Raw genomic sequence first — 12,835 nt, forward strand, 5'->3', positions numbered from 1 at the left:
TTACGGTTCGTCCTCTACATTTTGACACCTTGTAACCGTATATGCGTAACTCAGTTACACATACAAGGTTCGGCTCTCACGTGTGTACCCACCTTTAGAATTCAAGCCGAAACTGGTCAGGGCCTACACCAAAGATTTTATAGAGTACACAAAGATACTCAATTCGAATTGTTTCCCATAAGAGCATACGTACCACGAAAGCGGTTGTAATCTAATGACGTCATCAAGGATGAGGCAGTGACATCGCATGAAATGTCAGGGCATACGTCACGAATGAAAAAAGCATGTATTAAAGATCTTCTCGTTATACCATGTATTCAGAATGTTCAATTTTACACCATGCATTCAGGGCTTGATATTGATACCTTGCCTTCAGGATTTTCTCTTAATGTCATGACTCCAAGATTTTCTCTTTACACCATGAATGCTGGACAGCATTACAGACACAATACAATCGCCTTTCTTATAAATTGCAACTATAATATTTTAACAGGTATGTTTTAGTAAATTCAAAATGTTATCCACAAAAAAACAGTTTGGCTATATATGCTGCAGCCAAAATATACCTTCCGAACACAATATGTAAACAAATGAAGCTATTCGTCAATCATTTTGGAAATCATGTTAGAATTGGTTGGGAACTATGACGTCATGCTTTTTAATTTTGGTTCCAACCGCCAGCTGTCTCTACTGGCGCCGTGGTACGTCTTACATGGCTGACTTGAGTATCTTTGTGTACTCTACAGTATTTTAGGCCTACACCCAGTCTTCATTTTTTCCCATTGGTAATGAGTGATATATATATATATATATATATATATATATATATATATATATATATACATATAATGGGAGAGAAACACCAAACGTCCTCAGCAGTTTTTCTCCCAAAAAGAATTTGATCGCAAGGAAATCTTTTGAGGTACCTATGTGATGCCTTTAGGAAAACGCTCAAAATGGAGACAAAAGTTATTTTAGCGAAGTATACAGGTGGATGTACTATAATAATTACCGTTTTTCATATCTCTCTCTTACACACACACATAAATATATGTGTGCGTGTATGTATGAGTGAGAGAGAGAGAGTGTAGGCATAACAAACAACAAATCGAAACATATTCCGTTTTTATGCCTATCGAAAGCAACATTTTCTATTTCGTAAAACTGAACAACGGGTAAGAGAGAAGAGAGAGAGAGATCAAATTTGCATAGCGACACGTCACAATTAACGACATCTTATATCCTCTTCCTACAACTTTGTGCCATTGATGTCGTGCGTTCTTCCTCTTGAATGGTTTAGAAAACTTGGTTCCTGCAAATGAGAGCTGATACCCTTTTCACCAGGTCTTATGATTTAAACGTGAAGATACAGTCAAGTAACAAGTATAGCACTACATTTCTTTTTCGCTAAACATCAAGCAAGCTCTTCAGTCATAACATTGCGCTAAATAGTTCTGATGTTCATAGACGTTAAGTACACCAAAACTGTCAGTTTTCAGCGTTTACCACCTTTTTGTGCAGTGTAATTAAAAGTTAAATCTGAAAAGCAACCGTCTTTCTACACTAACATTCGTTTATAATTAATTTACTTTCTTTACGTCTTTAATTGATGTTTCTTGGCTTGCAAATAACATTATGATGCGTAAGTTCATAAATGTGACAGATTTCTATGCATTATGACCATTAGGAGCGATTGCTGGTGTTAACTTGAAAGTATAACACCGGAAGGTATTATATAGTTAGTAATATGCTGACAAGAAAGGAGGATTAAGGCTAGCAACTAAACGTTGCCAGCCGCACGAAGTTTCAACGCCATCCGCATGATCGACTCATGTTATTTTGTAATTTATTTTATCCCGGTACTGGTACCTATCTCCATTCAAATACATATAACACAAAAGTTGGAAATGAGGAAAGAATAAGATACGGTAAGAGAACTTAGATCGCAAGCATTCACTCTGAACGGCAGCGCTACTAACAGCTGCCAAACAAAGCAAAGCAGCTGCAAGGCAGTGAGTGAAATCTTTTGGGAGTGGAAAGGTGCTGCGCGTTTCTCGCTCCCAGCCAACAGCGTGGGAGACAAATAATTTTAATGTGGATATTAATCCCAGAACTCCCATAAGGTTACCGTAGGTTTATAATTGGTGTGTTTAGAGGTTAAAGGTGCCGAGATAGTGGAAGAGATTGGATTCTAATCGCGGAAGGCTGGTGTTTTTTGCATTGTGTTGTCAGCTGTTGTAGTGTCTGGGGCTCTTACTAGAAGCCGTGCAGTGGAAGGGAAAGGTATTTTTTAAAAGGTCTATGATAAGAGGAAGCTTGGAAAGAAAAAGAAACCTTCCCTTCCTCCTCCCTCCTCCTCAGGTGTGCAGAGCTTCGCGTTATTGAGAATCTTGAATCAGGGTCCTGCCTGAGAGGCGAATTCCCCCGTAGCTCATAAATTAGATTCCTCTCCACCACTAGTGTCAGTGTGCTTAGTGTATAGTTGCATCAAATACCTCCTCCTTTATGGTGATACTCGCCGTCGCCAGGGTCGTCTAGATACGCTGAGAACGGGGCGTGTGTGTGTGTGCCGATATCGGGCGTTGTGGGGATACCCCGCCCATGGCCTTGGTGGGCACACGTTCGGGCAGTGGGCGGCAGCACGGGATGGCGGGCATCGGAGAGCGAGGCGTTGGCGTCGTGCCTTCTACCCACCACAATGCTATCTTAGCAGCTGCTCAGCCCAGCTATTACGCCCATCTGGACCCACGGGGTGTTGCGCCCCAAGCTGGAACGGGCGTCGGGGCCATTCACGCCCATCATCCCCACCACAGGAGCAGCAGCGCTTCCAGCCAGCAGCAGCAGCAGCAGCAACAGCAGCAGCAGCCCGCCCAAGGTGCAGCTGCAGGTACGGGCGGCGGACAGGCCCAACAGCCACACCACGGACAGACCCCTTCGCCTGCGCCTGCAAGTACGCAAGATGTGACGCCTGATAGACCCATCGGCTACGGAGCTTTCGGAGTTGTATGGTGAGTCATGGAAAGCGAAAATCCAAGAGGTTGTTTCTCTCGTACCCCGTTTCCACCAGGTCCTTGAAAATCAGTAGTTAGGATTCATTAAAGGAAGGAGTAAGATACCCAGTAATGATTTAATTTAATATACATCAGATATTTAAAGGCTTACACACGACAAGTTCGATGCAGACAGAACAGAGGATGGCCGAGCGTGGCGAAGAGAAGAGGGAGTCCTCTGAACCACTGGTCTTTTCTTTGTCCTTTCTTCTCTCCCGCCAACACTTTACAAACCTGTTTAGTTGGACCTTGGGTTGGTGTGTGTGTGTCTCGCCGCACGAAATTAGGAGTGCAGAACCCACCAGCTCTCTCTCTCTCTCTCTCTCATTTCTAGTTCAAACCATGGCTCGCCATGGAAGAAGTTCGAGACTTCGTGATTTTTAAGGCCTTCTGCACAAGGGTGTTGGGTGCGATTCGCAGCTGTTTTTGGTGGGGGTTAGTAATTGTAGGATAACGGAGTTGATCGGTATTATCCTACTTTACATAGCTTCTGTTGTTATACAGCGTCAAGACGTATTTTTCAGAGTATGTCTTGGCCCTTCGTAATGATCATAGTAGCAATTTTTTTTTACTTAGCAAATCCACATTTTTCTTATAATGTTCATGGGACATGTAAATGAATTTTTTGATGGGTTAGGGGTAAAGAAAAGTTGTCCGTAATTTACTTATATACCTGGTGCGTGAATTGAGAATTTTGTTTCCCTGTTTAAAACTCCTACAGCGAAGGATTAGTCCATGATGTTAACATTCCAGTTGTGATAAATAATCTAATAATAAATTCGAATGGTTTTGGAAGGCGAATAAGAACACTTCCAGACCGCCAGTCACGTGGCCCAGAAGAATACCTAAAATTAAAGGCCTTAGCAGCCTATCCAGAAAGCGTGTAAGCTGCTTGCAGATTTGGTGAATGGTTTAATGAGTAAAAGGATGATGAACATTTGTGGAAGGGGCACGAATATGGCAATGTTTTTTTTTTTTTTTTGTTCTTTTTGGCAATGGCTCTCTTTGTCTTTGTTTTATCATAGGCCCACCCTTACAAAAGCAAGTTACTTGACTTCGAAAATATATGGATGCATCAATTTTCTTGCTTTTTTTCATGTTTCTGGATTTTCGTACACGGTCCAGCACTCGCACAAACAACTTAGGTCGAGTATGATCGTTATTCCATTCAAAATTTCGTGATTGAGAATGTAGAAGACGCGAAAGAACCCCAAAGATTACCGTCACTGCCATGCTTGAACAAATTTCCGAAGTTTACCAATACCTTCAAGTTTTTGCTGGGTTTTTGAGTCACTATGCTCTCTCTCTCTCTCTCTCTCTCTCTCTCTCTCTCTCCTCTCTCTCTCTCTCTCTCTCTCTCAAACATATATATATAAAGATATAGAAAATAATAACAACTTATTTTTTTTTTACTTTTTTCCTGTAACTTAGGCTGATATTTACATGTTTGCCTCTCATGTCAGTATATATTATATTTTCTAGATGTTCTCATGGATTTTGCTGGTATATTTATGTCACTGACAGGCAATTTTCATCAGCAAACATCAGACGTTTCACACTTCATTTGCATTTACGGCTCGTCTTCCCTATCACACAAGGTGTCACCTTGAGACTTTTTCTCACCTTTGTTCATCATGGTGTTGAACAGCCATAGAGACTATACACGCCCCTGTGTCAGACTCGCTTTTGCACCAGAACAGTCACTTTTCCGTTTACTGTCGAATCACACGCGTCACTTTCATTGTAAGAAATTGTAATCGCTCTCGTAAACTTAATTCCGTACCGTACATTCTGGGCATCCTGCACTTTTCACACTTGGAGTTCAATTTTGTTTCTGATAGCATTACAGTAACCTGTTTAAAATTCCTGTTGTTGTCGAAACTTGTAGTGCTCTTGGTAACTCCAACAATACTGTAGAATAAGAGAATCGGTATTAATTGTGATGGTCAATGGAAATGTACTGAATTTCCCTGTCACTTCAACGGTTTCTTTCCCCAGAGAGTATAAAGGAAAAGGTTTTACATTGCTCTTATAAGCACAAGTAAGTGGGTTCCGTAGAAAATGTACGCATGCATACATACACACACAGTATATGTGTTTGTTGTCTATGCATGTATTTCCTGTATTCATCCATCACAGGTCAAGGTGAGATTAAGCCTTGGATGATGATGCAGCAGTGGGCTGACCTGGTGCCCCATTGGTTTCTTTGTAATCTCAGATTAGAAAAACATGAAAAAAGGTAGACACCCTCCCCCCCCTTGCATATACGTAACTAGGCGACGGTAGTGTTTCTCGGCTTTTTGCTATTTGACTTGCCTAGTGGTTCGAGAAACATCAAAGTAGTAATCTTTGTTGACTAATTGGGAATCATTAAATCATTTTGATTTTTCTAAGTTGCTATACCCCGAAGAATCAATATAGTTCACCATTAAGAATGACAGAGCTTGGTCAGTACCCAATATTGATAATCTATCTGCTTAGTGAATTAACCTATGATTTTGTACTTTGCCATTGTACCTCCACGAAAACCATTATATTTCATGGTTAAGATTGTGTAATATTGGTCTGTAGTTCTTAAAGATACAAGGGTTGTTAAACCCAACCGGCGTTAGAGTGGTAACTCCCAGGTGCTTGGATGTGTGGGTTTGTAGCGCAGAGAAAGCATGAGATGGCGTCTTCGTCAGTCCTTTCACTAGGAGCTGAGACCAATTAGTTTCCCAACAGCCTGTGAAGTAACTGTGCTCCGATCTCTTAACAGCAAGCCATATGATAAATATTGCCATTGCTTAACGGTAGTTACTAGAGACTAATTCGGAAACGAAATTTCCAAAATTTATCCTTGTTATCAACTACATTCGTGAAGTATATGGTGGACATGTTGATGCCAGTATGGCTTGTTCCGTAAGAACGTATGGTCACGCCGACATGTAGGTCTTGCATTGATCACAGTAATAATCCACTCCTTGTTCAGTATTGGATCTTGAGCTCTTCCTCTTTAATAAAAAAGAAGTCTTTTGAGTTTACAAAGTTCTCCACCAACAACAGTAATTAATTATTAATTTAATCATTTATTATTTGAGTATTATTCGACATGTACACATCTGAATTGAACAAGCCGAGAGGCCAGTAATAGAGTAACATAATTGTGGTGTTATCATACAGTCCATTTTGTGTAGATCATTGGAGTTTTTATTATATGTATAGCAACCTATTATTTGTTAAAAAAAATATCCACAATTATATATTAAAAATATATTTCTATGTAAAAATATAGAACAAAGCCTTTCGAACACCTGAGGAACCAAAGTCTTTGTTCTATATTTTTACATAGAAATATATTTTTAATATTTAATTGTGGATATTTTTTAACAATTAGTTTTTCACGAAACTGAATTTTTTAACAACCTATTATTTATTATTATATTATTTGTGCCTTGTAGTGAACCAAGTCATATTTCTCACACAGTCTCATGACGGGCAATATTTTGCCCTTTTTCTTTTACAAATTTAAAATCCTTTGCTAATAACTGTTGTTTAGCTTTTTCGAATGGATATTTCATATAGGTAGCTTAAAGACCTTTGATCCTATGTACTTGCAGCCATGCGAAAGTATTTGATATATATACAAATTATTTTACACACATAGGCTATATATAATGAAAAAATTCTGTAGCGTCTGCAAGGTTCATAGGTCTTTAAGCTATATGTAACATCCATTCGCCAAAGCTAAACAACAGCTTTTAGCCAAAGATTTTAAATCTGTAAAAGAAAAAGTGCAAAATATTGCCCGCCATGAGATTGTATGAGAAACATGACTTGGTTCACTACTAGGCACAAATAGTATGATAATAAATAATAGGTTGGCACATATTAAACAACTCAAACAACTCCCATGATCTACACAAAACGCCGGACTGTATGATAGCACCACCAAAATATGTTACTCCAGTACTGCTCTCTTGGCTTGGTCCATTCAGATGTGTGCATGTCGAATAATATTCAACTGATATATTACACGTAATTACTGTTGCTGTTTGAGAACTTTGAGAATGCCCCCGAAGAATCTGAACTAAATTCATATATATGTGTGTATATATTTAATGTGTGTTTTTGTAGCGTTTTGATTGCTGCAGATAAGTCATCTGATATTTCAGATGCTGTACTGCCTGCGACAATGGTGTATATTTTCACAAAGCCACTCCTTGCTATGGGAAGTGTTTGTATACTATATATATATATATATATATATAATGTGTATATTATTTTTTAGTTAATATTTGACATCACTACACATGTAGAACAAAAGAACCATATATCGTTGGAATTGTTTATCGTATGACATCCTGTCTCTGATTAGCACTGGAAAAAAGTTGAGAAGTAAAAGTCTGTTTGTTAGATTTTGATTATATGCCGTTGGGTTTTTGGAGAACATGAAGGGATGGTAGTACTAAGTTATTTATAAATACAAAGGTTGGTGGCAGAGAAAGAGATGGCTTTGTGGGCAGATATGGAGTTCCTGTAGTAAATGAGAACGAAGTGGGTCATGTAAAAATGTATTTGATTGTTGGAAATTCATAGTCCCCAAAAAGTACAAGCAAGATCAATTGGGAGGAGGAAAGAAAAATAAGACTTCCTTAGATTATATTTTGGTTCAGATTAGGCAGAAAAACAAGTTGATGGATGTCTTAGTGGTAAGATTAGTAAAGGAAGCTATAAATGGTACCTTTTTGGATAATGTAGATGGAAGTTCGAGTTGGAGAGGAGGGGGATGAAAATAAGGTTAGTGAGTTTGAGAAGGAGTAAGTGGGGAGAACATGGAAGAAAACTGTGTTGCTACAGTCTCACAAGTTAAAAACGGCGTTTATGAAGGGCGAGCAGAATCCCAGATGGAGGATTGAAAGCGTTTGTGGGGTATGAAAGGTGGGAATAAAAATAAGTGTTGGAACGGGGAAATGAGGAATTTGGTGTGGTAGGAAAAGGATATTGGTCGAGATGCGGTTGGAAGACACCGGGGAGGTTAGTGTGCTAAAGTACAGAAGGATGGGTAGGCCTAATTTGGTTAAAAAGAAGAGAGCGAAAAAGATGACACAAAAAAAGAAGGCGAGAGAATTTGAGCTAGAACTTAACGGAGAATCATTTCTATAAGGAATAAATGAAGAAAAGAAAAAAAAAGATTGAGGACTATATTTCAGGAAAGATGTCAAGAAACATATGTTGCCTGATGTGAATACAGTCTGGGGATGGTGGATTGAGTGTTTTGAGAATTGTTGATTGTGTAAGAGAGAGAAAGGCAAATTTGTTGACATTAGAAAGGGAGGAGTTACGATAAGTTTGAGAATGCTTGTGGAAATTATTTTAGAGGATGATGAGCATTAAGAAGCTGTAAAATAAGGCACTAGTAGATAATGGCAATAGGAATGAAATATACCATAGTTGACTGAATGTCTGGTTAACTGGTATGTCTGGTTCCAGTGGAATGGTTCAGAGGAATAGCAACTAATTTTTTCATGTGAGGAGGAATAAGATAAGCTGTAAAAACGTGTGTATTTGAGATGGTAAGACAAATGACTAAGGGTTCTGATAGGTGAATAATCGTGTGTGCGCTTCGACAGGAAGGAGAGTGTTATGCATAAGTGTTTGTCATTAGTTAGTATTTCGACGAGTTTGAAAGTAAAGGAAAAAAAGCTTGTGGTATACACAAACAGAGAAAACTTATAATTGTATGCAATGTTAAGGATGTTATTGTTTAAAGGGTTTTGGGTTGAATGATAAAGTTAATATTGAGAGGAGTGAAGTTTGTCTAAAGTATAACTGATTTGGTTTCAAAATGTCTTGATATATGGGTCAGAGTAACTGATTTGGTGTGAAAATGTCTTGTGACATTGGTTTTTTCAGTCTTCGCTATTGAATATATTTATGGGTTGCATTTAGTGAGATGTCGGGGAAATGACAGTAGTTGTAGATACAAAGTGATTGATCATGGCTAGCGTGGAATGGATAATGATTGCAAATGATACAGGACTGACTGGGAGTAATGAGGAGAAACTACAGAGATTGCTGAGAGAGTTTGAAATTGTTAGCAAGAAGAGAAAGTTTAGATTAAGCAAGAATAAGAATAAGGTTCTAAGGATTTATGTGGGAACCAAGAAGAGGGAACACTGAATATTTGTTTGGGTGGTGAGGTAATGGAAGCTACATAAGTGTTTAGTATTTGGTAGTAAAAATGATGATGGTTGGATGAGAAAAAAGATGGTTTGTCACAGAGTAGGTGAAGCAAGAAGAGGAACAGCATACATAGTTCAAAAGATTGGCAGGATTTTTATTGTTAATGAAAATTAAGGGTGAAAGACGTGAATAGATTGATGTGCCAACTCTCCTGTATGGAAGTCAAGAGTAGATGTTAATGTGAATTAAAGGTGAAAACTTTCGAGATGAATTGTTTTGAAGTAGGGTGTTTTTGATGTGAGAAATGAAAAGGCGAGAAATGGGGAGATGAATTGAAGCAGTTGTTTAAAAAGGGTTTACTCTAGTCTAGTGGAAAGGATGAGACGGTTTGGCCATAGGGTGGAGGAAATTGTAAATGATTCGAAAGTGTTTGGATGGAAGAGGAAAGAAAGCCCCAGAAAGGGATGATGTAGAGGAGTGAAAGGTGTTAGAAAGGAGGCCTCACAGCATCCAGGAAGCGAGAGAGGTCATGTGCTGACTTTTGAGGTGAAAGGGGCTAAGACGCTGCTGTCAAAAAAGACTGGGTATATGCAGAAAGCACCTGATGGTGTGGAAGTTTTGCGTACCTGGCCTTCATCCAGTGTGTGTGAATTGTAGTGATATCTGTTTTTTATATTTTTCTTAGCAGCCTTTCCTCTCGTGGTATATGGCTTAATGTTGAATGATAAAGACTTATTCATTTAGGTATTCATATATACATGAATGTGTAATAGTGCCTAAGATGGCACCGTATACTTTCCCAGCATAGTGGTGTTTTTAGTGGGTTGCCATTCTAAGAAAGCATGTACATTTATAAACGGGCTCTTAGTTTTGGGAAGACTTTGCAGTGTTCCAGTTTCTCACAAGCTCCAATACATATATCTGGCCTTTGCATTTGTGTTTTGGGGTAGCCTAGCTCCGCTCACGTGTCACTGCCAATTGATGCCTGCTTTGTTTCATTTCTCTCTCTCTCTCTCTCTCTCTCTCTCTCTCTCTCTCCTTTTTTTTTAAAGGTCGTAGAGGTGTCTGAGTTTTACGGAAACTCACGCTTTCCAAATGGGTTGAAATATTCCTTTAAATTAGTCGGAAGTAAAGATAGCAAATTATTGATGTTCTTGTACGCACTGATGTGTAGATAGGGTGATTTTCACTCTTGAGCAGAGTTAAGTTTGTATTCTCTCTGATTTTTTCATTTGTTTGATGAAAAAGAAAGTTTCTGTGACGCGGTAAAAGTACTGAATGAAATTCAATTTGGAATGATATAAATGTCTTAAAATTACGATAGTTATTTTTTTTGCATCACTCACATTATATTTACCGGTACAGATTGCTTGGAAAGATGCAAGAATAGTTTGTGTGACGAACTCTGCGTCCTGATCATTTTAAGTAGTCAAATTTGTAGTGTTCAATCACAATCGTGCTTAGAATGACCTTTCCTTGAATTAGTACTTTTTGCAGTGACAGAAAAAAGCTAAGTAATTGTTCTTGCTTAGGCTAGGGGGGGGGGGTTATCTAGATAGATGTTTTGTTATACACACAGCATATACGTAGTCTGTTTATAGTTAACGCAGGTAGCAACTCATTCCTTTCATATGTACACATAACATTGCATACATACATACATTTAGCCTTTTCATTATATATAATGTTGCTATGTAACCTATATGGAAGTCTGCAAGGAAATCGCAATAAAATCATTAGTCCTGGCATTTTAAAAACGGCTAAACAAAAAGCAGACTCAAAGATATCATTTGGTTACAAATCCAGTGAGTTACAAACACGAGCACAATAACCACTTAACGAGAATCAGTGGAGCACGAATTCAATCACCATTAACGGAAATAACTTGTTAACCCGACAGAATATATGACGTAGTTTTCAAAACTTACAATTACAGACATTACCAGGTATCGAAAATCTGACAGAAGAAACGTACATTACGAAAATTAACACAAAACTCATGGGATGGCTACTAGAAATGGTAAATTACAAAATTTTATAAATATACATATAATATATATATATATATATATATATATATAGATATAATATAAATATAATATTAATATATTATAATAAATACTTAATATTATATATATTTATATATATGGTATTTATTATAGGTGTGTATTTATAACATTTTTGTAATGTATAATTTCTAGCAGTCATCCGCATGTTTTTTGTGTTAAATTTTGTACTGTAGGTTCCTTCTGTTATATTTTCTATATCTGGTAATGTCTGATTTTAATTTTTTGAAAACTAACTTATATACTCTGTCGGGTTAACAAGTTGTTTCCTTTAATGGCGACCGAATTCGTGGTTTTTGAGCTGACTTGCTGTCTGGTGACGCCACCTTTCAGGCACTTCAATTTTAAATTTAAAATCTAATTTATAAAAATCTCGTCATTGCTGGAATACATTCACTTTTATTTATTTTTTTATAAATACAGACATCCTGACTGGTTTATATCATTATTCTTATTGTTGGATGAAATCTGATCCTTAAAATCATTCGTGCATCGTGTGATCTTTACCCTGTAAATTCGAGACTTGATGACGAGAGCTTAACAGTTGCATGTGCGGTAGATTTAGTTTTTAAGTTTTCTGTAAAAGAAAACTATTGAGATGGCTACGTATTTGTCTGTCCGCACACAGATCTTGAAATCTACTGAGGCTAGAGGGCTGCAAACTGCTATGTTGATCATCTAGCCTCTAATCATCAAACATACCAAATTGCAGTCGTCTATCATCAGTAGTTTTTTTTTTCTTTTCTTTTTTTTAAGGTTAAAGTTAGCCATGATCGTGTATCTGGCTCTACAATTGTTACCAACTACACAGACATCCTTCGGGCTGTGTCTTAAGTTTTTCATACAACATTATACGCTGTACAGAAAACTCGATTGCTCCGAAGTTTTCCAATTAGTATTTCTTACAATAACACTATGCTACGTTTGCGTGTACAGAAGAACATGTAGTAGGCATCTGTTGTCATGTAGTATTCGGTGTATATATGCCATGTAACTTTATAGTCAAAATAGTCTATTTTGGGGATTGACTTAGCGTGTTGTGTTTGTAGCTTGTATCTTGTGGCAGTTATTTATTTAATCTGTGATTTTGATTTTTGTTGCCAGGAGAACTTTCCTTGGACGTTTGCCATTTTCATGCCTGTGAAGGTGAGCGGGGTAGGGTTTCTTTGCTGGCTTAGTTAGCTCTGTGTCTGTAAGAAAGAATGCATATTTCAATAATAATATTAATTATAATCATTGTTCTAAAGGGGCCACAATAATATAAGCGTTAAAAGGGTTCGAAAGCTTTGGTTTAGTCTTTATAAAGTTTGACCCTTTAGAACATTTTATGAACTCTCCTGATTTTTTCCCAAATATAATAATAATAATAATAATAATAATAATAATAATAAAATACTCACAGTAGCATGGGTCTTGGAATGGAGAAATAAATCCACAGGTATGTATGTGTGCAAATATATTTTTAGAAATAAATCCTTACAGAGCTTTCTGGAGTCTGTTCGATTCCTAGCCGAAACTCTATATGATTTATTTCTATATTTGTGCCCATTCGTA

At 37.6% G+C, this 12,835-nt stretch overlaps 1 protein-coding gene across 6 annotated transcripts in view; it reads left to right on the forward strand.

The window, feature by feature from the left end:
• The first annotated feature begins 1,992 nt into the window (after nucleotides 1-1,992).
• The window catches only part of LOC135220483 (serine/threonine-protein kinase NLK2-like), a 262,853-nt gene continuing 252,010 nt past the window's right edge, over nucleotides 1,993-12,835 (forward strand). For 5 of the 6 annotated variants that reach the window (XR_010315712.1, XR_010315713.1, XR_010315714.1 and 2 more), the window contains exon 1: nucleotides 1,994-3,008. Coding sequence is in view for 2 of the 6 variants with exons in the window: in XM_064257612.1 (XP_064113682.1) it covers nucleotides 2,602-3,008 (407 nt within the window). In the remaining 4 variants the exon portion in view is untranslated. Of the gene's footprint in view, nucleotides 3,009-12,835 lie in introns of all 6 variants that reach the window. The other variant, XM_064257611.1, reaches the window with a different exon arrangement.

This window comes from Macrobrachium nipponense, chromosome 2, assembly GCF_015104395.2.
Source record: "Macrobrachium nipponense isolate FS-2020 chromosome 2, ASM1510439v2, whole genome shotgun sequence".
Lineage (NCBI taxonomy): Eukaryota > Metazoa > Arthropoda > Malacostraca > Decapoda > Palaemonidae > Macrobrachium > Macrobrachium nipponense.